The sequence below is a fragment of the Coturnix japonica genome, chromosome 11 (assembly GCF_054131305.1).
Source record: "Coturnix japonica strain WE chromosome 11, WE-NBRP24, whole genome shotgun sequence".
Classification (NCBI taxonomy): Eukaryota; Metazoa; Chordata; class Aves; order Galliformes; family Phasianidae; genus Coturnix; species Coturnix japonica.
In genome coordinates, this window is record NC_140673.1 from 21093976 (window position 1) to 21118179 (window position 24204).

A 24204-nucleotide genomic window follows, 5' to 3' on the forward strand; every position below is an offset into this window, starting at 1 on the left:
GGGATACCCCATCCTCTGCTGCATCCTTAGGGATGCTGGCAGAGCTTGGGCTCCATCCACACTGTGAGGATACTGTGGGAGCAGCATGAGAATCTGATACAAAATGGAGGAGGGGGAGTGCTAACAGAGACCTCAGCTCAGCTCAGCCACCAAAATGACAGCACTGACAACTTCCCCCAGCTCAGCTTCTCAAGGTAGTGAGCAGAAATCCTTTTCTTCATCCCCACACTCTGCGTAAGAAATGGGGCCATCTCCAGCACTAGTGGGAAGCACTGGGATGGTTTGGTCATCCCCTAGGCTCAGCCATCCCAGAGGTTTGGCCATCCCTTAGGCTCGGCCAACCCAGAGGCTTTCCCCTCTCACTGCTTCATCTTCACTTGGGCCAGAGCAGCTGGAGAGGCGAGAGGCTCCTTCTGGGATTGCAAGTGTGCACATCCTTGTCGTGTTTCTCCCCGTGCCTTGGGGGATCTGTTATTTTTAGCTGCTCTCCCTATCTCATGTTGCTAGCTAGGCTCTTGCTCTCTTCCCCCCCACCCCCCCTCCCCAGAGTTAATTTGTTTGCACTGTATTATCTTCAGATGACAGGAGCCAGAACCAGACATCTGCACATGGGACAAGTAGCCTCTGTTTGCCCACTCCATGCAGTTTTAGGATGAGTTTTTCCCATTTTTTTAACACCCTCTGCTGCTCAGGGACTCCCCACCACCAACCCAAAGGGAAGGGGCATTAGAGGGACAATGCAGCCTGGAGATGCTCTGGCCAGGGCAAGGCTCGCCCCCTTCCTTTTGGCTGTCTCACAGGCACTCTGAGGCTGATTTCCCAAGCCAAGTTCTGGCTGCTCATGGCTGCATCCCAAAATACCGCCTGAAAGCAAAGCGTCCCCACTGCCATCCGCTTGCTGCCCTGCCACCACTCCGTCACACTCTCGGGGACAGCAGGAGATGCCCCCACAGTATTTATAACTCCAATCCCTTTTCCTGCTCATTGCTCCTCTTCCCTTCCTGGCACACTGAGCAGTGTGTCGCGGCTACAGGACAGACACATAGACAGTGACGAAGGGGTGACTGCCGTGGACCAGGACAGCTGGCCCTGTCCCCTGCCAGCAGCACAGCCCCAAGCAGGACCTGGGCTTGGAAACTACCCAGGCTGTGCTCTGCCAAACCCTTCTCTGGAATGGGGACACCTCATCCCTGCTTTTTCTCACAAAGGAGGTGAAGTGGTCACATTTTCTCTCCAAAGCCTGGGCAAGGAATGGCGGTGCTCCCAACGCTCTGCTTTGCCTGCCTCCTGCCCCCATGTTTGGCTTTTCTATGTGTGGGGTTTTTTGTTTGTTTGTTTTTGTTGTGTTGGGTTTTTTTTTTCTTTCTCAAGTCTTTGCTGCATGGTGAGTAAAGGCATCCTGCTGTCTGAGGGCTAACGGCTTGCTGGAGAGATAATAAAGCAAAGGGGAGTAAATTAAAGTGCCTATAAATAGCAGCAGGAGAGGAAAAGGAGATGAAGTCATCTTCCTTCAGCTGAGCCGGTATTTACATCACTGCTTCCCTCTGTCTTCCCTCCCCCTCACCCAGACTGGGAACCAGCCCCAGGGCTAGGGGTCCTGCACCAGGCTCTGTGTGCCCCCCAGGTCCCCAGACATCCCCATGTCCCTGCACTGGTATGGCTTTGGGGCCATGCTGGAGGGCACAGTGGGGAGCTCTGGATGCAGCCCCAGCCCACGTACTGGCAGAGCCCCCAGTATCACCTATTCTACAGGTGACCTCACTGCCACTGTCCCCATACCCGTGGGGCCCCACGCCCCACTGCCACCAGGTATATTTATGCCTGAGTCAGGATGAGGTCACAGCGTGGTTTCCTCCGTGTCAGCTCCCGGCTCCTATTCCCGGGCTGTTTGCACACACTGCCGTGTTATTGCTGGGTATTTATAGCCATTTGACAGCGAGAATTAGAAAGCGGCGGCTCCACATACACCCCAAAATAATATCGGTGCCGGGACGTGGGGGGGTGAGGCCACGGACTGGGCCAAGGTGCACAGCCCCTGCCTAATAATAATTCTTCGCTCTTTATATATAGCACCGCAGCTCCCCAAAGTGCTTTGCAGGCATTTAATTAAGCTTCCCAACATCCTAATGTGATGACAGTTGGGTAATGACCTCCTCCTTTTGGATATGGAGAGCAGCAGGACCTGTCCGGTGGCACGCAGCGATGGCATGACTGCCTGGCTCGTGATGACGTGTCCCCGGTGGCAACGTGGACCCAAAAAGGGGATGGGGATCCACTGAATCTCAGCCACCCCCTGCTCAGTGCAGGGTAGGGATGACCAGTGTCACCTCAGGGTACGGGGACAGCAATGGAGATATCACCATTGCCCAGAGCCCAGGGACAGCTGCAGCTGTCCAACATCTGGATCAGCAGGGAAGAGATCAGCTGACAAGTCTGAAGGGCTGATTTATGAGCAATATTAGGAGCTGTAATCCTGCCTGGCCTGGCCACCCTGCAGGGACCTGAGGCGATGACAGGGACCAGACATATTACAAGGCAGAAAGGCTGGAAGCAGCTGCACCTCCTGGGTGGCTCAGTGTGGAGATGGGGATCCCACAGGGATGGACCTCTGTGGTCCTCAGGGTCTGCAGTTTGGGCCACCAGCACCTTTTCTCCCTACTGCATCCATCCATCCATCCTGGGTGTTGGACCAGTACCAGCAGCACCTGCTGCAGTCCAGCAATGATGAGCACAAGGTGCCACTAGGCAGGACAGTCACAGCACTGGGATGTGGCCAGCCGAGGGCTGGGGCTTAAACCACCACAAATCACAACCAGACAAGCAACACACTGAGCCCCTTCCTTCCCCCAAACCCACAGAGGACCACGCGTGCCTGCCCCCAGGCCATGCCACCAGTTCTGTCCCCTCATCCAGGTATCACTTACCGGGGGCTGCTGGCACCACGGCCGCCTCGCTAGACACGATGAGTGACTCGATGATCCTTGCACAGAGCTCAGGGTTTGCCTCGGTGCTGCAAGGACATTAGGGTAAGTGTGAGGGTGGCAGCAGCTTGGTGTCCCCAAAGGTCCCTGAGTTGACCACCCCAAATCATGTAAGGAGGTGATGCTTGGAGAGCATCACCTGGACTCAGGTTGCACTAGGGCAGGTTCAGGTTGGATATTAGGAAAAAATTCCTCTCAGAAAGAGCAGTGCTGCAGTGGCACAGGCTGCTCAGGGAGGTGGCGGGGTCACCGTCCTTGGAGGTGTTCAGGAGTCATGAGGATGTGGCACTGAGGGATGTGGTCAGTGGGCATGGTGGGGCAGGTTGGGCTGGGTGATATTAGTGGCCTTTTCCAACCTTAATGATTTTAGGAAATTGCCTTCCAACCCACACGTTTCCATACAGCATCCCTGACACCTGTGGGACATGTATGGCCGAGGGGTCTCACCTGGAGGATGCAGGGCGGAGGAGCAGCTCCCCAAAGAGCTCCCCGAGCAGCTGTGCTGACAGCCGGTTCTTGCAGGCAGCCTGGCAGAGGTGGCTGAAGTGCTGGATGAGCTCCTGCAACAGGAGCATGTGGGGCTGTGGCAGAGCTGGGGGGGCCAGCAGGGCTCGGGCACGCTGCCCACACTCCTCCATGCTCAGGGTCTCTGCAGCAGAGGAAAGAACCTCCTGTCATTGCCATGAGGGATGCAAGATATTGCACGATGAAGAGACCTTCCCACTTGTCATGTTTTGGGGCTGGATCCTGGAGAGCACAGGACCCCTCTCCCAAAAGTTTTGCTTTTTGGTATTCTGGAAGCCCTGGAGTTTTGCCTCTGCTCCTTGCAGGACTGGACTGCAAGGGGAAGGATTGGGCTGTGAGGGAAGGTGCTTCCCTTTGAAACTGCTTAACCCAGCTAATTGCTTCCTAATTGCTTCTTCATCCTTGGAATGGAGGCAGCCTTTGATTTCTCCTCTCCAAAGGGGAATGGGAAGGCAGCGTCCAGGTGCCCCCAGCTCAGCAGTATTTCTGCTGGCACCATTCCTGCAAGGGGCTGTGCCATCCATCCACATCCTCACTCAGGCAGAGCCTTCCCCATGATCCCTTCTGCCCTCACAAACAACTCCCCCACTCAGGACACAGGGACCATGGTATGTATTAGTGTCATAGATATGCGGCCCCACAAGTCATAGCTCAGATGGTTTTCTCTTGGGGATCCTGTGCCTACTGCTCTCACTTGGCTTCCTCAGAATTTGCCATGTGTAGCATGGGATGCTGCCAGCTGCCCACCTTGGGACGTGCCCCTGGTCTCCAGTGTCTCCAGAGAATGAGGAGAAGAAATACTAGAGGTTTTCAAAACTACTCCACCCCATAAAACACAGGGAGAGCCCAGCTCGTCTTACCTTGAGCCATACAGAGCAGGTCGCTGCAGAGGGTGGGAGGGACAAGGGGGACTGGCAGCTCCTGCAGGTACCACTTCAGGGTCTCTGCCAGTGTCTGGGCATCGTACAGCTCCATGTCCACGTCTGAGGCATCTGCAAGAGACCCAGCAGGAGCTCTGAGCCTCCCGCCATGGGACAGCACCCATAGGGTGGGCTGAGCCCCTAAGTCCACTACAGACATCAGGCACCAATGGTTGTGATGGGTCAATTGATTATCATAGAATTTTCTGCCAGCCTTTAATGATTCTGTGGCTCTGTGTGTGGGCATGGTGGGGATGGGTTGCCGGTTGGACTGGATGACCTTACAGGTCTTTTCCAACCTTAATGTGATTCTATGGAATGATGCAATGCTGCACAACCCCATGACTGCGGCAAAGCATGTGAGGAAGGCTGAGATCATCCCAAAATGGGGTCAGCCCTTGGGAAACGTGTCCCGTGCTCCATTGGAGCCCCATGGCCAGATTCACCAGGGGGACATTACTTCAGCTGTCTGTCGAGGCATTGCCTCATGTGTTTGTCTTGGAGGTCCCAGCCCAGCCAGCTGCTGGGGGGAACTCATCCCCTTTGGCAAAGATGCTGAGGTTTCAAAATCTGGATCCTGATCCGAACTGGAGCCAGACATGAAGGTTTTGAAATGTTCCTCACAGAAGAAATGTTGGAGCGGGGTGGGGAGGAAGTCCCAAGGTATTTGGGACCAATTGAGACGGTGCATTTATAGGATCTGAACTGCTCTCCACTGAAGGAGAATATCAGAACAAGGACCAAACTGTGCATTTTCTTGATGATGGTGTTTCAGGCCCTACATGGCCGTGGTCTAGAAGCAAGGCATTGGGTTTGCCATGTCCTGAACACCCTTCCTTTCCCCTCTTTCTGTATTTTTATCCCCAGATGCAGCTCTGTGGAAAGCAGGAGTGTTTGGCGAGGTGCTCCATCTCCAAACCCTCAGCATTTTCAAGCAAATAAATGCTTTGAGCCTCCAAGCACTTCAACCAGCCATAGATTGCAAGCCCCAAATGGTGGAAAACTGTATTTCCTAAGGGCAGGCCATGGAGCACCCAAACCCTTATCAGAATTTGAGCACTCTGAGCTGGGTCTTCTCTTCCCATCCGCCCTCTTAGTGTGTGCTTGGAGAGCAGCTCCCCCAGAACATCTTCACCAGGATGGTGCCCATTTCCCTGTCCAGCTGCTCCAGGAACACAATCCATGGCAAGTCCCTTACCAACAGGGCTACAGTGCCTGGCTCTTGGCTCAGTGACCGGAAAGCAAACAGATTGAACAATCCCAAGGCAAAGCCTTTAACCCAGAGGCTGGAGACGCTACCTCATCTTCAGAAGCAAGCACCCCGCTAACCACAAACCAGCCCTGAGCCTGACAGGGTGGCTGTGACAAAAGCTACTGCACCATCATGACCCAGGTCAAAAAAAAGCATGAGGATGGGACTGTGTGCAGGATGCCAGTAGGGAGATGGGGAAACGGGGAGAAATGGACAAGTGCCCATGGGAAGGGTTTGTCTGTCATATTCCCATCACCAAACTGCACAATTGTAGCCTCCCTACCGGCCACCAGTGTCCCATGAGATGCTCCAACCCCTGTGTTTGGCTGAAACACTTCAGCTATGAGGATGATGGGCAAACGGGCAGCAACAGCCAAACCCCAAACCTGTTCCAGCCCTCCAGTTGATTTGCTCTCAGACATCATTTCCATGCCAGAATCCCTCCTGCATCTGCCCTGGATGGGCACATCCCACCATGGAGGTCTCACTGGGGATCCATCAAACGATGCTCATGCAGATTGGGGAGAGCAGCCGCCGCCTGTTCTGTGCAGGGAAGGGGATGCCAACGGGTGCTGCCCGAGGCAATTAGCCTGTGGCTCTGCTATGGTCTAATTAGCTCATTTGCATAACTGGGCATGGGCTTAGGGGTGTGTTCAAAGGGAAGACTCAGCCGATATCAAAGCAAGACTGGAAAACATCCTTGCACCCAGAGAGATCTGCAGTGGGGAGACCGGAGGGGGGTTACCCTGCTGCCAGCAATTACTTTCAGGTGGGACTGCTCCCATTCAGTCTCAGTTGCTCAGACAGAAATGCCCCTACTCTGGTGCCCACAGCCTCCTGGGCATGTCCCCTGCCCTAACTCCTGTCCCTGGTGCTGGCTTTGGGGTGCCTGGAGCTGTGCCCCTTGGGATGCTCGGTTGGCAGCTGGGAAGGTTTAAAGGGAAGAGTGGGCAGGGAGCTGCCCCCGCTCTGCTATCACAGGGAGATGATAACCCCGTAAGAAGCTAATGATGCTGCAGAATGAGTCACGGTCCCCCACGCTCTCCAGATGTTCCAGCCTTTTCCTGGAGATCCCTGTCCTCTCCCCAGCACATGTGCAAGGACAGAGGGACCCCATCTGGTGCCACAAAGCAGGAAAACACCCCTCAAGCCCCCAGAAGCCTACCTCAGCCCCATAGCAACCCCCTAAGCACAGGGCATGGCATGCACATGGGAGCACCCCAGAAAGGGAGAAAGGCTGGGGGCTCCCTTTTGCTTCCTGTGCGATGTGAGACCCTGCATTGCAGAACAAGGGAAGCCCCCTGTGGGGCAGGGGGCTGAGGCTGAGTCAGGTTGGGTGGGAAATGACAGGATCCCTCTGGCAGCTGCAGCAGGGAGCTGTGAGTAAGACAGCCCCATGGTGCATGCCTAAATTGCGGCAAAAAGAAAGGAGGAGGATGCTTGGCATGGCCCAGAAGGGGCTGGGGGTTATGGGAACAAGAGGACTGAATGGAGCCTGGGAAGCAGCCATTCTGCCCCATTTGTGCCATGCATGTGGCCAGAGGTAACGGCTGCATCCCATATCCCACTGCCAGCTCAGGGATCCCGTGTGCTCAGTTATCTGCAGGGAATGGTATGGGCTGAACTGCAGTGTGATGCCTCTGGGTCTGAGGTCCCCGTGGCACAGTGGTACCCCATACTTTGACATCCAGAGCTGAATGAGGATTAAATCAGGACCTTTCTTGCCATCCATGCCTGCCCAAGGACCTGATCTCGGAGCCTCCAAATATCCATCCCGCTTGGGGGATTTCCCTGTGGAATTTCCCTGCCTTTGACTCAGCCTTATTGTCACGTCCCTGTGCCAGCCCTGTGGTCACCCTGCGCTTGGTGGCTGCGGCACAGCCCTGCCCTGAGCTCCTGCAGCCATGGCTGGGTTTTTCCCCACCGTGTACCCCGGTTTGGAGCACTGGGACCCCTCCCTGGAGCCGAGATGGGGAAGGCGTGAGGCATGAGTCACGGGCGGCCACTGCCACTAATTCACCCTTCTTTCATCCCCACCAAATATAACAGATGAACTCATGCATCCTCCCAGGCTTTGACCGCTGCGGGGTTTATTTACAGGTACAAACGAAGAGCAGAGCCGCAGGCACTGGGGTGCATGGAGTGAAGTCATTATGGCAGGGCTGACAGCATGGCGTGGGGACACTGGAGTTCTTGGAGGCTCCATCCCTTAGAGAAGAGAATGGGGGGACACAGCCCCCACCACGCACTGATGCTGGGGAGTGATGCGAGCACCCTGCTCCTACCCACTGCATTCTGCCCAGCAGCAGCTCGCAGAGCCCACCGCCACCGCTAATCCCCACCGAGCCCTGACCTAATTCCTGGGCACGTGAGCGTGTCTCCAGGCAGACTGTGCTGTGCTGGGGCCGGAGATCAAAGCAGGAAGGACAGCAGTATGGCACCGCACGGCACCGCTCGCCTGGAGACAGCGGCTCCAATCCACTCTGCTGCTGCGGGATTCTCCCTGGCACCCGGCAGCTCCTGCCAAGTGGCTGCTTCAGCGCAGTCACGAGGAGAAGGCAGCTCCAGATTGGGACCCGGAGACAGTGCAGGGGGAGAGGACATCACCTGTCAAAGCAGGAGGGGCTTGCACATCTCGTGCCTATGGGCAGTGGTATCAAACAGCGGCATCACCCCAACTCCATTGTTCAGTGCACAACATCTCTGATCTAAAAGCTGTACTAAAGCCATCCTCTCACCTGTGCTCAGATGTCCCCCTCCTGCAGGACACTGCCTTACTCCCGTGGCAGTGGGGACAGCACCTGGCTGAATTCCACTACCACAAATTTCAGTGTGTTGGAGCAGTGGGGCAGCTCTGGGGCTGGGGGACACATGTCCCCCCCCCCCCCCCCTTCCCACCTGCACTTGCTGCTTCGACCCATCCCATCCCCACCACTGTCCCCATCCCCAGAACTGCAGACACCATCAGTCCCCATGGGAGCCATTCTAGGGGAGACATAGGGGCGGCCAGGAGGCTATGGGTGTACAACCAGAGGAGCTTCCCCCTCCCTGTCCAAACGTGAGATGCTCTTGTAGTGTAGGGGATGCTTCATTTTCTCAGACACATTAAGATCTGGGAGTTTGAAAGCCAACGACTTCAGCCCCTTCTCCTTTTTCCTTGTGGTTTCTAGAAGTTTTTCCTTTCCATCTGCCAAACAGCAGCATGAATAGGGCATTCACTGGGACCCCAATACCTCTTCCCCACACCTGCTTTTCTCCCCAGCTGAGGCAGTTTTTGGTTCCCATATCTGATTTCTCCCCATTCCCTGAAATTGAGCTTGACTTTTGCCAACAGAGATGGGGTCCAGACCATGGGGATGGAGACCACAGGGAGCACGGGGCCAAGTGTGACCTTCACATGCAGATCGTGCCCACTCCCAACCTCCCTTTTAAGCACTGATGTTTTACAGCCCAAATGCTACAAAACCCTGCAGGAAGATGCAGGGGGAGTGATATCTGCATCCTGCATGGGGCTGAGCATCACCCCCCTGCTGTGAGCTGGGGGACCCCCACACACCCCAATGTGCAGCCATTCCCTATGGGGAGCACTGGGGGCATGCGGTGCCTGTTCCCCCTCCCGGCACAGACTCTGCAGCTGAGAGCAGGGAAGCGATGAGGTCATGTTGCTTAATATAGCGATTTCATCACAGCCCTTCTCCCCAGCAACACGGTCCGGCTGCTGCCGGCTCAGGCACTGCGGGGCTGTGCCTGGAGCCTGAGTGCCGCCCTCAGGAGCAGGGCACGGGGTGCCTTGGTGCACCCCACATCCAGCAGCAAACCCCCATGTCCCCCATCTCCTCAAATAGGAACTTAGTTTTCCTCCTTCCTTTTTCTCTATTGCACCCACACGCTCCCTGTTTCTCAAATAGAAGCCTCAGAAGTTTGCAATCCAGCTTCTAGTAAAGGGCTGTAGCCAAAACTAACAATCTTTTACTTTCTACCACTGACACTGGGTGCCAGCACCCTTGCAGTCTGTCCCGTTCCCACTGTTGCATCTGTATGGGCAGCATCCCAGCAGGACCAGATGAGTGCAGGGGGCTCAGTGTGGGCAGTGATCTGAACACAGGGCCATAAAAAGGTTGGAAACTTATCCAGCCCATGCTGATGGGGTCAAGCACGCATGAGATGCAAGGAAGGACACAAGCATGGACTCACCTGCCAGAAGAGCCTCCTTCAGCTCAGTGTCACCCAGCACACCAGGGTCTGATCGGTACAGCAGCTCACTGTCGAGACCTGTGGAGCAGCAGGGAGACAGGGATCAGTTGCAGAACCTCAAATCCTCTCTCTGACATGCCTGTGATAGAAGCAAGGAGGGACCCACACTGCAGGATCCTTCACTCTGCCATTGCTGCATGGGTACCAGCACGCTCAGAGTGAGGGACAGCTCTGTCAGTGCTCCAGGTGTACCAGTGACCATGGGCCGAGTGGGTGACTGCCCCTTGGCTGCCCATACCTTGCTTTTCGAGTGCCTCGATGAGTCTGGCCACGGTCAGCGGTGCCTGCTCAGGGAGTGTTGGCTGCTCGGTGTGCTCTGCCTGCCCTGAGAGCCCTGTTGGGGAGAGACAGGGAGAGGGGCTTGAAGCGAGCTTCCTCCACTGCCATTTGTTGTGTGCATTGCTTCCCTCCCTCCTTCCTCCTTCCTTTCCCCATTTCTTTCTTCCTTCCTTCCTTTCTTCCTTCTCTCTTCTTTCATTTCTTTCTTCCTTCCCTCCGTTTTTCTTTCCTTCCTTCCATCCATATTTATTTTCCCTATTGGTTCCCCCCAGTGATCCTTTAATGGGAATTTAAATGCCTTTTCTGTACTCAGTACAGAAATTTTGGAGCCATCTGAGACTGCTTTAAACATCAAGGTTTTGTTCCTCAAACAGTATTCAAGGAGTGGAGTCCTTAGGTAATACAAGAACCATAACCCCACCTGTACATGTTTTGACACCGTTTTCACAGTATCACCACCCAGAGAGAAGGTGAGTCCGTAACAACTGCCTCCATAGTCCATTTTACTTCCTTTTCTGTTTTTAGTAATCTCTCACTTCCAACCGATGATGTAATTGATGTTTCCCAAGAGGATACATCAATCTGTTTGTGGATGCTCCATCCACCCACTCACCCATCCATCCATCCATCCATCCATCCATCCATCCATCCATCCATCCATCCATCTCTCTCCCCTCCAGACTCCTTGGTTTGGGATCAGTCCTTCTGATGAACACCTCTACCTGGGCAGGTTATGCACCTGAGGTTGCCATATAGAATGCCTCAATGAGATATCACTGATGGCATAGAAGGTGCTGCTGTCACCCCTGGCTTGGCCATGCCAAGTCCCTTCTGGGACCACCACTGGGGAATATACAACATCTGCAGAAGCTGATGTCTCAGGAGCTCCTCTGCCTGTTTTATGCAGCCAGCTGATCAGTTTTTAGTGGAATTGTATTAAAAATAATGGTTAATTAACTAAAGGTGCTGTGCTTCCCACAGAAGCTGAGCTCAGCATGGCCAGCTCACTCTGTGCATTTGTTCCCTCTTTCATTCAGAAGACATGACTGAGAGGCCCTGGAGGTGATGTTCATGGGACAACCAAGCAGGTGCAAAACAGCCTCCAAGCTCCTAGGAAGATCGCATGCACCAAGCAACACCTGGTTCTGTACCAAAGCCATTTTTAGGAAGTTATTTGATTTTAAAAAGACCATTCCTTCCTGTGGTTCCAGCCCTGGCTCTGGGGCATGGCTTAGAAATGCATTTCCCTCCTTGTGAGCTGAGCCCTTCCTCTGGCTGGAGAAAACCCAGGGCACCCTGTCTGGGTCCCAGCTGGCCCTGCAAAAGAAACCTCCGAACTTTGGAAGTTTTCATTATGGTGAAAATCCCATCAGCTGGAGGATTTTAGTTCATACCAACATGGAATGGTACCTCTCATCGTCCAGCAGAGAGATGTCCCCTGTCGCAGTGCTCCAGTGCCAGGAGACGGCGATCACATCCCCATGCGGTGTCACTGGCCGCGGGGACAGGGACAGAGGGTGCCCATAGGTGGCAGCACCCCTGCCCCAAACCCTGCCGGGAGCGGGCTTTGCTCTAGCAAAATCATCTTGGTTTTACCTATATCGTTCGTTTTAGTTGATTTCCCACTTGCCCAGACCTTGATATGTGCAGTGTAGGAGAGGGCCTGTGGGTTGAAGACATGATGGGGGCCTGGGGGAGTCAGTGGGAGACCCCACCTGGGCTTCACATGCAAGGCAATGATTTTTTGGGACGAAAGCTGCTGTTTTGGATTCCCCGATGTGCAGCCAAGCCCCTGCTAGCTGTTTCCATGCAGGCTGGCAGCTCGCATTACCCAGAGGCTGGTGATGGATGACCACAGCCCTCTCTGTGACCAGTTTTGATCCCAAGATATCTGCCCTATAGCACTGAGTTTGATAGGTCTCTGCCCTCTGAATAGCTTGGGGAAGAGGGCTGCTTCTTTGCCTCTGGGCTTAGCTGGGAAGGGAACACAGAGCCGTGTTTGCCCATCCAGGATGGCAGCACACAGCTGCTCTCTCCTCCTTACCAGTGCCGCAGGAGCAGCGGGACTGCAGCTGCCTTGGTGCATTCAGGACATGAACTGGGGACGGTCACCCACATTTTGGCAAGGGAAGATGGAGGTGGCTCCCAGCCTCCCTGCTTGCAGGGAGCTGCAGGAGCTGCATGGCAAAGCCCATGGGCAGCAGGGTGGCAGCTGGGGATGGCGTCACCAGAAGTACCACTGTGAGGGGGAGGGATGGGGGCAGCTGGGGGATGCTCCGTGCCCAGATCCCAGGCTGGATCCTACACAACTGGGAACAGTTGCAAAGTAAAGCCTGGAAACCTGCAGTAGATGCTATTCCTGATCCCATCCCTCGGCTTCAGAGGGATGCAGAAAAGCATCTCCCAGCATCTTATTGGGGTCCACCTGTGCCCTTCTAGTGGGTGCACCCCCAGACCCACATCCTGATCAACCCAAGGGCTGAGTGGTCCCACTGCTGCTGTCTGGAACCATATTTTGGAGGGGGATGGACTCCTCCCCAGCAGGTGCCCGTGCTGCTCCCACAGCCCTGCACAGCAGCAATGTCTCCTCTGTCACATCCCAGAGGAAAAGAGGACCATGGCGTGCAGGAGCTGAAACTAGATGATCTTTGAGGTCCCTTCCAACCCAAGCCATTCTGTGATTCATCCTAGGATTCCCCCATCCCACACTCACCCCAGGGCTGGCCGGTGGGCGCAGGGCTCCCAGTGGGCGGCGGGGGCAATGGCCGAGCCTTGGCCTTAGTGGTGGTGATGCACACGGGGCCCAGGTACTCCACGTAGGTGCCGGGGAAGTGTCCACGCTCCTTGGTGCGCTCATTGAGGCCATGCAGCCAGCCCTGGGGGCTGCGCTCATCCCCATCCTTGTAGTTGGGGGCAGAAAGTAGTGCAGCCCTGCTGACAGTCAGCACATCCCCGGGGCTCAGCGCCAGGTCCTCCTCCCGCTCCTTCTTATATTCGTAGAGCGCCCGGTACTGCAGCCCCTCCAAGGAGGCCATGGGGATGGAACAGAGAACGCCAGCGAGGAAGAAAAGATCCTGCCTCAGAGAGGGCACCCGGACTCCTCCAGTCCCAAAACGCTGATGCTCAGTGAGGTCGGCTCAGGGATCACTGTGGAGGTGAGCAAACGCCGCAGACCCACACGCTGTCCCCTCCTCAGCCCGGTCTCCCTCTGCCCTTCATCCTCCCGGTGCTGGGGAGCTCTGCTGGGGTAAAATGCAGCACATCAGTGCCCCCAGCCCACGCCGTACCCTCACCCAGCACTGGGCACAGCCATGGCCGGGCCAGCACTGCTGCTGCCGAGCACCGAGAAAGTACAGCAAGTCTGGAAAGTAGGGCAAGAGATCAAGCAACGTGCTTTTAAAATAGACACACGGGCTGAGCAGCCGCCCTGCAGCCCCGGAACAGCACACGGGGTTGTGCAAAAATACGGGATTTTAGTGATTTCATTTTTTTGTTCTTGTTAGTTTTTCTTTTTCTTTTTCTTTCTTTTTTTTTTTTTTTTGGTCTTTTTTTTTTTTTTTTTTCCTTAATGGCTTTTAAATTATCTCTCAGACATATAACGGCAGGGAAAGACCCCTTCTGCCTCTAGGATTAAAGTTCACTTATTTGTCTATATATTAATGGACTTATTTATTTATTTATTTACGGATATCCCTCGGGCACATAACAGCAGGGAAATCCCAATCCCCCCTTCACCACCACCCCCCCCCCCCCCCACCTTCCTTGCCTACGGGGAGATGGATGCCGGCGGTTACTGAGCCGTCTGTCCATCCATCCATCCATCCGTCCACCCATTCGCCCGCTGCCCCCCCCTCGTCTTACCGGGCGCTGAGGCTGCCCCGGTCCCGGGGGGCGGCAGCGGGGAGCGGGGAGCGGGAGCGGAGCCGGCCCGGCCCCTGCGAGCAGCGCCGGGCGGTGATGTCAGCGTCCCCTCCTCCCGCCCGCCGGCACCGCAGCGCGGCGGGGGGGGGCCGGTCTGCCGGTGAAGGTGGGGGGGATGGGGGGGGGATGCCGCCTGCCTGCCCGCACGGTGAGGGGAGGAGGTGATCCTGGGGATGGGGTGAGCCGGAGTGTCCCCTCGGGATCGGCTGGAGCTGATGGCAGCCCTAATATTGGAGCAAGGGGGGCAATGAGGTGTTAGGGGTGTAGGGGTGATGGGCTGCTGGTCTGCATGTCTCAGCATCCAACCCATGCTCTGGGTACCCATCCCTTGGGAACCTGTCCCTTAGACACCCATCCCTTGGGCAATTCTCCTTTGGGCACCCATCCTTCAAGCACCCATAATTGGACGCCCACTGTTGGGTATCTATGCCTTGGACACTGATGCTCCTCACTCCTTGAACACTCAGCACTTGGGTACTTATGCTGTGGCACCCACCCCTTAGGCACTCATCCTTCAGACATTCTCCCCATGGACATCCATCCCTTGGGCATCTATCTTTTGGGCAACTCCTTTGGGCACCCACTGCTGGTCATCCGTGGTTGGGTATCCATCCCTTGATCACCCACCCCTTTGGACACGCATCCCTGTGGTGCTTATCCTTTGGATTCCACCCCTTGCACCCCATCCATTGGATACTCACCTCTCAGCCATGCAGGGGCCATGGGGAGAACCACAGCCCAGGGATGCTCCGCTTCTTATCTCTCTTTTACCCACAAATGTTTCCCAGTCCAGGATAAGGGTCAGGCACCCCATGAAACAACACAAGGCAGCACTCCTGCATGCAGAGAGGCTCCTTAAAAATGAACGAGGCAGCGATTAAGATTTAATAGGGCAGACCTTAATGGAGGGGGCTGGAACAACAAAGCTCCCGGCTCAGCCACACAGGGCTGTGCCCAACAGCAGCCCATACCCAGAGCACTGCTGCTATGTGCAATGAAAGCACCAGATCTCAGCTCTGTGTGCCTGGGAACACACATTTGGGTATGGCTGTGATGTCCAAATATTTGGCTGCCAGGTAGGCACATCCCATCATTTTCTGCACTTCCTTCCCTGGGGCCATGCCTCCAGAGCAGGAATTAGCACAACCAGAGCACGGCCCTTAGTGTGAGCATCTCCAGGGGATGTCCTCATGGCTCCCACCTCTACATCCCACTCAGCTCTCCTTGCTCCTCACTTTGCTTTGGGGAACCCTGGCGTGATCCCAGCCATGGCTGCAGCTAAATGGAGCACAAATGCCTGTCTGTTAATGTAGTGGGGTGAATGAGGCTGCAAACATGGGGCTGAGTGTTCCCAGCTGGAGAAATTAAAGAGAAACAACATTTGATTCCCAGTGCACACCAGCTGATGCCACTCCTGGTCCTGCTCACCCAGCACCCCAGGTACTGGGACAGATGGGCAGATGCTCCCAGCCACAAACTGGTGCTCACTGAGCTGGGGCCACCCCAAAATCGCACTAAGCCCAGGCTGTGTGCCCTGCTCTCCATGCCCCACATGGGGTTTATTTCCCTGTGCTTCCCAGGGAGGGAAACTGAGGCACAGCTCAATCAGTGTCCCCATGGACATTAATCCAATCAAGTCTCGCTGGTTGGAATGGACACGGGAATGCTACTGGGCTCGTCCTGCTGTGGGCAGGCCAGGAGAGCCAGAAAATCCAGCCCCATCCCTAATGGGACAGTGGGGAGCGCCCATCTCCAGCTGCGTGGGCAGCTGTGGGGAGGAAGCAGCCACAGCAGCACATCCCGGGATTCTCCTCGGGGCTGTGAATGGAACTCCTTCATTGCAAATGTTTGTGGAATTGCCAGAATTATTTGTGTGCCAGCAAAAGGCTGCTCCCCGAGCAGCACACAGCGATAGCCTCAGCTCCCCCCCAACCCAATCCAACTCAATCCAACCCAACCCAGCACCCGGAGGAGGCGGTGATGGGCGCAGGCAGCAGCCGGGCAGGGTGGTTCGGGCAGCAGAGGGCAGCAAGGCACCGAGCACCTGGGCGAGGGCCCTCGTGGCAATGCCAGCCCCAGGGGGTGGCCCTATGGTGGTGGGGGGGACTCCATCGGAGGAGGCGGCCGCTGCTTGGGCGGACCCCGCTTAAAGGGCGGCGGGGCGGCGTGGGGCGGCTGAGTCGTGGTGCTGGGTCGGGATTGTTGGGGCTGTTCGCTGCTCAGGTAGGAAGGGGGGGGCGTTGTGTTGGGGGGAGCCGCGATGGGGATGGGCTCTGGTAGGGCTGCGAGGGGCGCGGTGGGGCTCTGTATGTCCGTAAACCTCAAGGAGGGAGGTTGGTGCTCCGTGTGGGATCCCGCTGGTAACGTCCCTCTGCTCTCTCCAGGTGCAAACATGGGGTGCTTCACGTTCATCAAGGTCATGATGATCCTCTTCAACCTGGCCATATTTGTAAGTGCTTTGGTGGCTGTCCCTTAGCAGAGTAACCTGGGCTTGCTGGGCCCCTGCAGCTGGGATTGGACCACGTGGACTGGATGATTGTAGTGGTCTTTTCCAGCCTTAGTGATTCCATGTGTGCTTTAATATTGTGGGGTATCCTCCTCCCATGGTGTGTCCAAAGCTCAGGATGAAGGAAAGAAGGGGACAGTGCTGGGCTTTGGGTGCAGTGCTTGTTGCATCAGCCACCTGAGTCTGTCCCTGTGCTGAGCACTGGTGGGGTGCCCAGGACCTGCCATCTTGTTGGGTCCCACCTGCTGAGCTCTGTCTATGTAGGGCTCTGTATGTAGTGATTGTGGCTTCGAAATTGGGGCTCTGTGGGTTGGTGAGGAGGATGAGCCTGGTGGGGGGAAGGGGCTGGGATGGAAGCAGCCCTTGTGAGGAATGTGAGTGAGTTACTGAGCTGCTGCTGCCTGCAAAACACACCTGGCTGATGCAAATCAATGGGTTCAAGTCCTCCAACAAAACATCATGGAGCAACAAGGCTGCTCTCTCACCAAGAACCCCTTCAGCTCCTCAAGCTCAAGAGCTGACACATCTCTCTTCTCCCCAGCTCGGTGGTGGGACCCTCCTGGGCATTGGTATCTGGGTCTCGGTGGATGGCAAGTCCTTCATGGATCTGTTTGGGACGCTTTCATCTAGTGTCATGCAGGTTGTGAACGTGAGCTACTTCCTCATCGTCATTGGAGCCATCTTGGTGGTAATTGGCTTCCTTGGGTGCTGCGGTGCCCAGAAGGAGAGCAAATGTCTCCTGATGATGGTAAGGACCTGTCAGTGCTTAGTTATGCTTTACCAATCCTCATTGGAGGTGGGTGGCTGGCTTAGGAGGTCTGAGGGATAGACTTCTCCAAGGTAATGCCCTTCTGGAGTGTTCCCATATCATGGAGAGTTGGGTGAGCCTTGTAAAGGCAATGCTGAGATCCAGCTTTGCCCTGGGAAGGGTGGTATTTGCCATTGGGAAATGGGTGGGTTTCTGGGGCAGGGGGAGAAGAAGGGGCAGCTGTTTTTCTGACCTCCTTCTCCTTGCTGTATCCTAGTTTTTCGCCGTGGTGCTGATCATCTTCATTGCTGAAATTGCTGCAGCTGTGGTGGTTCTGGTCTACACAGGTTTTGTGAGTGGCATACCTAATTCTTGGGCTGGGCTGCTTTGGGAAAACAAAAGGGATGCCAGCCACCTGCCTACGTGGACAGGTGGGGATGGCCTGGCCATGTGGAGGGGCTGTCCAAGTAGCAGGGAATGGGGGCTCCCACTGCCCTAAAGAAATGGGTTATCATATCAGTTTTGCCCATTTCTTTCTTTCAAACACCTCAGTCTAGCACCAGTCTAGGCTGGACGCCTCATGGTAGAAGCCACACAGGGGAAGTCGACCCTAAATGCTTCATGCTAAGCAAACCAACCCCTTATTATGCACTGGAAAATCCACCTGGGGAGAAAAGTGACTACTGCCAGCCCGCGCACTCTGGATCATTAGACACGGGAGAAGTCAACCACAGGGCAAACGTCATTCCTGGCTCCCTGGGTTGTGTGACTCACTCACCGTGCGTGGCCTCACTGCCAAAACGTGGGGTTAGGAAGGTTGTCCAGCTGCCCTCGGGCTGACGGGATGTGGTGTGACGTGCTCATGGTCCGGTTGGCCTCGTCCCTGTGGGTTGAAACCAGTATAGACATGGGCAGCCCTTGGTTCCATGGAGCTGGCTGGGATTTTCTCTGATGGTGTTTCTGTGCCTCTTCCTGCAGGCAGAGACATTCCTGACCCAGTTGGTGACTCCTGTCCTGAAGGAGAAGTATGGGGAGGACGATGTTGTCACACAGATCTGGAATGTCACCATGAATGAGGTATGCTGAGCACAGGGCCCTGCACACCTGGGTTGGGGCTGTGATGCTTCCAGCCATAGGCCTGGTGGTGCCCCAGGTGGGTCTGTGGGATGGATGTATTCCATTCCAACCCTGCTTGGGGTCCAGAGGTCCCAAGGCTGGGGTGAGAGCTGTATGTGCCAGAATATGGGGTCAGATCTTGCTCCTTGAGCTCCCAGTGAGCTGGGCTGAGGGGGGTGACCTCCTGCATGGGGCAAAGAGAGCCTAGGAGGGAGCATCTGGTGGGGGCATGAGGACAGAGACTTGTTGGGTGCTCTCACCATCCCTTTCTCTCTTCCTTTTAGTTCCACTGCTGCGGCCTGAATAACTACACAGACTTTGAGGACTCCCGATGGTATTTAGATCACAACGACACCTTCCCAAGTCCCTGCTGCGTGTCCGTGCAAGTGGAGCCGTGCACTGCTCAGCTTGCGGCAAGGAGCAATGTCTCGGTATGAACGCTTGAGCTGCTCTGGCCTTCCAGCAGCACCCAATGTGGGGAGCAGGGGGAGGGGAATCTGACCTTCACCTCCAGCCTGAGCCCTTTTCTTATGTTGTATCCTTGTGGGATGTGGTGGCTTTGGCCTGTTTGCAGTGGAGATGAACGTGCTGCTCTCATTGCCCGGTTCTAAATCCTCCAATTTCCGTACCCCAGGGAGATGAGATGATTTGTCCTCTGGAGCCTCCAGGCCATCTCCATGGCCATGCAGTTCTGGGCTGGAGAACCTGCTGTTTCTCCTGGGGACAGTGGGTGTCTGTGGCTGGGGAATCACAGCCTCTTGCTCACACTCACCACTTGGTTGCCTTCTGCAGGGTTGTTTTGATCAGATCCTAGATGAAATCAGGACGAACGCAGACGTGGTGGGTGGCGTGGCTGCTGGCATTGCTGCCCTGGAGGTGAGTCCCTAGGCCTTGCTGTACTGCTCCCTCCTTATTCCTGTGGGGCAGCCCTATGGGCCACCATGTGCTACAGAGCCTTCCTCCCTGGGCACACCTACCTCTTCCTCCTCCTGGGTGCTTAGACTGGATGCTGTGGGCTATGTCCCCATGCTGGAGGTACAACTGGGGCTCTGACTCTCCTTTTTCCTCCCAGGTTGCAGCCATGGTGGTCTCTATGTACCTGTACTGCTACCTGGACAAGAAGTGACCCTGCGAGGCAGCAAGAAGCCATACCCTCCCCTGCCCTGTATTGGGGTGCTCCTGAGGGCCCCACCATTCCCTGGACCTGATGCTGTCCCATGCACTGTGATTTATAGCTGTGGTTTGATCTACTGAGCTGGGATCTGTAGAGTTTATACATTTGTATATTTTTGTACTGATATGACACAATGCATCTGTACATAGAGATGTTTGTTGTTGCGGAGGGGAAGCACTGGGTCTGATTTGCTGAGGCCAGCAGGAGGTAGGGCACAGGCTGAGCTCAGGGCTGTGAAAAAGACATTGGCCTGGCCCTGCCCAACCCCTGTGGGCAGGTGGCTGTGGTGCCATGCTGGCACCTCCCTGGCCCCAGCCCTGTGTATAGGGCTGGTGCCTGCCCAAGGGCTGACACCTGAATGCTGCTGGCCAGAGCTCTGCTCTGTGCTGCCCCTGCCCTGACATGAAGCATAGCTCTACTCCTGCACCCTGCTGCCATTTCAGTGTGGATTTGTGCTGTAAAGGAAAAGATGTAATAAAAAAAAATCATCTTGGATATAAATCACTTTCTGCTGTGTTCAATAAACTCCTGTTCCTGCAGGTTCCTTCCACCTGTGCCTGCTCTGCCTTCTTAGTGCTGAGACTGAGCAGGGCTGTGTTTGCACAACAGTTACGGTTGGGAGCTGTGCAGCTCACCTGCCCTTTGCCAGAGCCCTTCTGTATTCTAAGCAGGGCTGGAGCTGCAGGGATGTTCCTGGTGTGTGTGTAAGCCAGTCTCTCCTGCAAGCAGCCTTGGTACAGCCCCACTCCTGGGAGCTGAGCCCACTGGGATGGGGGGGTCTGGCATCCCCAAATGAGAAGCAACCTCTCCTCTTCCACTTCCCCCCCAACTGAGATTTCAACCCATATTCACTGCCATCCAATGAGTCTTTAATGCTGCTGGCCTTGTCCCCCCATAAGGGCCAGCTGTGTGGGACAGGCCCAAGACCTGCTCCCACCCAGGGTGACTCAGCCTGTGGCCATGCCCCGTGGGAAGGGCTGCCACTCTTCCTCTTCCTTTCCAGCAATGGTACTGGTCCCAGTTTCACCCCAACCCCGTGATCTCGGGGCTGACGTCAGCGCTTTTTGTTCACACTCTCCCATGCCGAGCAATGGAAGAGCTGGCGCTGCCCCAACCCTTCCTGGAGGTGCCGGTGTTGCCCGTCCCCATGTTGATGCAGGAGGTTTCTGCGGGCAATGCAGTTTCTGTGGCACTGGGATGTGTGATCCCCTCTGCCTGCAGGAACTTGAAAGACCAGTCTCTGCTCCCGGATGTGGCTGGAGGTGAGGAGGAGTTCGGTTCCTCCCCTCACTCTTTGGGGCTCAGCTCCTCCCGCCATTGTGGGGCAGCCATGGGGCAGAAGGTGTGAACCTGCCTCACGGGTGAGTGTCCTGTTGGAAGGTGGGGACTCCATCCCTGTGAGCTGTGGGCTGGAGGCCCTGGCCCCATGTATGGGATTATCATAGAGTTGCATAATCACTGAGGTTGAAAAAAGACTATGAAGATCACACAGTCCAGTCCCAACCCACCCCACCATGCCCACCATGCCCACTGACCATATCCTTCAGTGCCACATCCCCATGGCTCTCAAACACTTCCAGGGATGAGGACTCCCCCACCTCCCTGAGCAGCTGTGCCAGTGCCCCCAGCAGTGCTGTGACATCAGTGGGTGAGGCCATACACCTTTGATGCACAACAGCAGAATCTTCCTTATTGTCGCAAGGTGATGTCCTTGGACTCGTATTCCGGACAATTGATGGGGCGAGTGTGTTTGGGTGTGTCTGCTGCCAGCAGCATTGCCTTGCATGGGGCTGCACCACGGGGTACAGCCTCCTCCAGCCATGAATCTTCCAGCCCCTTTAGCCGCTTGGCTTGGCTCTGAGCAGTGAGCTGGTGATGGGGATGTGAGCAGGGTTTGCTTTTTGCAAGGAAATCATACAATCATGAAGATCCAAGATCACCCAGACCAGCCTCACCCCACCCCACTACACCCACTGACCACATCCCTCAGTGTCACAGCTCCACCTGAGGTTCCTGAACACCACCAGGGATAATGACCCCACCAGTTCTGTTTCTCTCCTGCCTTTTCCCATCTGCCACCATCCCCCAAGCCCTGGAGCAAGAGAGACCATCCTCTGATGCTCTCTTTGTCCCTGGTAGCTGCTTTCTGGGCTCTAATGGGCAATTTGGCCCACACTGGGATGGGGGAAGGGCTGCTTTCACACCTGGGAGCCCCAGAGTGGAGCTGGTGCACCTACTGAAATAGGTGCCGCACAGCAGCCAGAAGTCCTGGATGCGTTTACCACCAACATCACGTGCGCTGGGGCAGGGTGCCAGGCAGGGCTTGGCTATGGAGGAAATGAGCTTTCCTCTCCTTTTTAATTACCTTTGGTGGGGGTCAGTGACAGTTGTCAGGAGAAGGAAGAACTGCAGCTGTTACAGATTGTGCCCATAAAGGGTGTGAATGGAAAACAAAGCAAATTCATCCATATCGCCTGTCCAAGAAGTGCCAGCTATAAAGCCTTCCCCTCCTAATGTTCCCATTGGAAAGCAGAGGACACCCTGGAAGGGCATGGGAGAAGTGAGGCATTGCCACCTTCACCTGCTCCTTCTTCCTCCTTCTCACCCCCCGATAACCCCCCGGGGCTGCTGCAGGCGTGGGTGCTTTCAGGCAGCTCCATACCCAGATTTATGGCCGGGCTATCAGATAAGATGCTGTCAGGGATAGCCGAAATGCAGGGCGCTGGAGCTGATATCAGAGCTGCTGGGTTAATCATTAACGCTGCGCTGGGCAGGACACGCTGTAATAAAGTTTCAGCAACAATCCTCGGTGCCCGGTTTGAAGATTAATTTGCTGCCAGGCTTTGTTGTATATGGATGGGAGGTGGCCCATGGGAGAGGTATGACCACGCTGGGTGCTTGGGGATAGTCCCCTGCCACTGGAATCAAGGGAAAAAGTCCTTTCTTAGGGGCAGTTTGGGTACTTTCCAACCTTAGACCTCAGGGCCCTCTGTAGAGCAGAGGGTGTAAAAATGGGAAATCTGCTCTCCCAGTTGGGATGAACTTGGTTTGGGTGCCTCTCTTGCAAGGATGGGGACAGGACCAGCCTGTCCCAGGCAATAGTACCCCTATAAGCATGGAGAAGTCTTCACCTGGGAGGATCAGGACATCATTTCATCATCCTATCCTTGCCTTGAGGACACCTCCCTCCATCCATGGGACCACGTTAATCAGCATCACAGTGAGGGCAAACCACGCTTCCCCAGCACCTGTGGGCACTGAAATGCCTACAGAACAAACATAATGCAAGAAGAAGAAAAGCCGCCAGAAATTATGCAAAATTACTCTTTCCCCCCTCCCCACCCCCAAGTTCTGGAAAGGTCAGATTTCATGCCAAGGCTATTTTGCTTTTGTTTAATTATCAGCCAGCTCCTGGGACATGGAGCAGCCTGGACAGGTTCTCCTTTGTAAGGCTGCACAAAGGCAGCGGGGCCGGGCTGCGGGGGGGCTGCGGGGCTCAGACCTGGGAACCAGGATTGGGGTGACAGCAGGGCTGAGGGGGGTCAGGGTATGAGAGCTGGTACATCCCTGCCGTGCTCCTGTAAATGGAGCTCTGAGGAACCTAATAGCCCCCATTGGGGTTTGGTGTGTGTGGAAGAGGGGGGGTGGTCTCACCCACACTCACCTACCTTCCCCATAGGGCTGGGATCCGGTACTCCATAACCCCATGGGGCTCTGCTGGTCCCACAGCATCGACATGGTGGAGTCCCAGCACTGCAAAGATTGGTCTCTGCACGAGGTGGATCAATGGAGGTATGATGACAGCTCTTTTCTGTCCCAGCACTGCCAAGAAAAGCCCTGGGGACCTGCAGCTGAGGGAAAGCCTCGAGCATCGGGGTACCTCCAACCCAAAGGCCCTGGGAGGTGGATCTGAGCTGGTTGGGGCTGGTGGCAGCCACCTCCACATCCCAGTTTCATTTGGGTCCTGCTGACAGCAGCCACCTTTGTGCCCTGCACTTCCCAGAGCACAGATCCCACCCCAGCCCTTACCAGCTTCCTGCTCCATGGGATGCAACGCTGGGAGAGGGCTCCGAGCAACCCCTTTTTATTCTGTTCTCACGAACACACTTGGATATAACAGCTCAGGATGGGGTTGGCCTCACGTCCCCCCTGCTGCCACTTCCCCGTGCTGTGACCTTGGGCAGAAGTTGGGCATAGAAGAAAAAAAATCCCTCATAGCCTATTTCACCAAAAGGAAAGAAGCCCAAATCCAATGAAGCAGGCAGGAATAGAGCAGAGACCGGTGCTGTCTGCTCACTGTCCCCATCCCAGAGACACAGAGCTGAGGAGAAAAGCAAAGGTGAGGATGGTAGTGGGCAGCACAGTGGCTTCTTATGCACAAGGGCCCATAGTCAGAGTTTCCGTCAGTTACTGAATTGCAGATAATAAAGCTTGAGGAGAAAGCAGACAACGTGCAGCAGCCACCCTTGCAGCAGGCAGGGCTTGGAGGACCTCTGCTGGCACCAGAGCTGCAACAGCTCCAGTGATG

At 55.5% G+C, this 24204-nt stretch overlaps 2 protein-coding genes across 3 annotated transcripts in view; one reads left to right on the forward strand and one right to left on the reverse strand.

Moving 5' to 3' along the window:
• Positions 1 to 14203, reverse strand: part of PIK3R3 (phosphoinositide-3-kinase regulatory subunit 3) — a 54702-nt gene extending 40499 nt beyond the window's left edge. Inside the window, exons 1-7 of one of the 2 annotated variants that reach the window (XM_015870498.3) lie at positions 14073 to 14203; positions 12925 to 13450; positions 10171 to 10266; positions 9873 to 9950; positions 4367 to 4498; positions 3429 to 3630; positions 2925 to 3010 (exon numbers count right to left, since the gene is read on the reverse strand). In XM_015870498.3, coding sequence (XP_015725984.2) covers positions 2925 to 3010; positions 3429 to 3630; positions 4367 to 4498; positions 9873 to 9950; positions 10171 to 10266; positions 12925 to 13246 — 916 coding nt within the window. In that variant the 5' untranslated portion in view covers positions 13247 to 13450; positions 14073 to 14203. Of the gene's footprint in view, positions 1 to 2924; positions 3011 to 3428; positions 3631 to 4366; positions 4499 to 9872; positions 9951 to 10170; positions 10267 to 12924; positions 13454 to 14072 lie in introns of both variants that reach the window. The other variant, XM_015870497.3, reaches the window with a different exon arrangement.
• A 2105-nt stretch (positions 14204 to 16308) lies between these two features.
• TSPAN1 (tetraspanin 1) lies at positions 16309 to 20177 on the forward strand. Its single transcript, XM_015870544.3, has 8 exons — positions 16309 to 16355; positions 16517 to 16581; positions 17180 to 17386; positions 17664 to 17738; positions 18365 to 18463; positions 18787 to 18933; positions 19295 to 19378; positions 19575 to 20177. The coding sequence occupies exons 2-8, from the start codon at positions 16525 to 16527 to the stop codon at positions 19626 to 19628; spliced, it is 723 nt and encodes a 240-aa protein (XP_015726030.2). The 5' UTR covers positions 16309 to 16355; positions 16517 to 16524; the 3' UTR covers positions 19629 to 20177.
• Positions 20178 to 24204: the final 4027 nt, after the last annotated feature.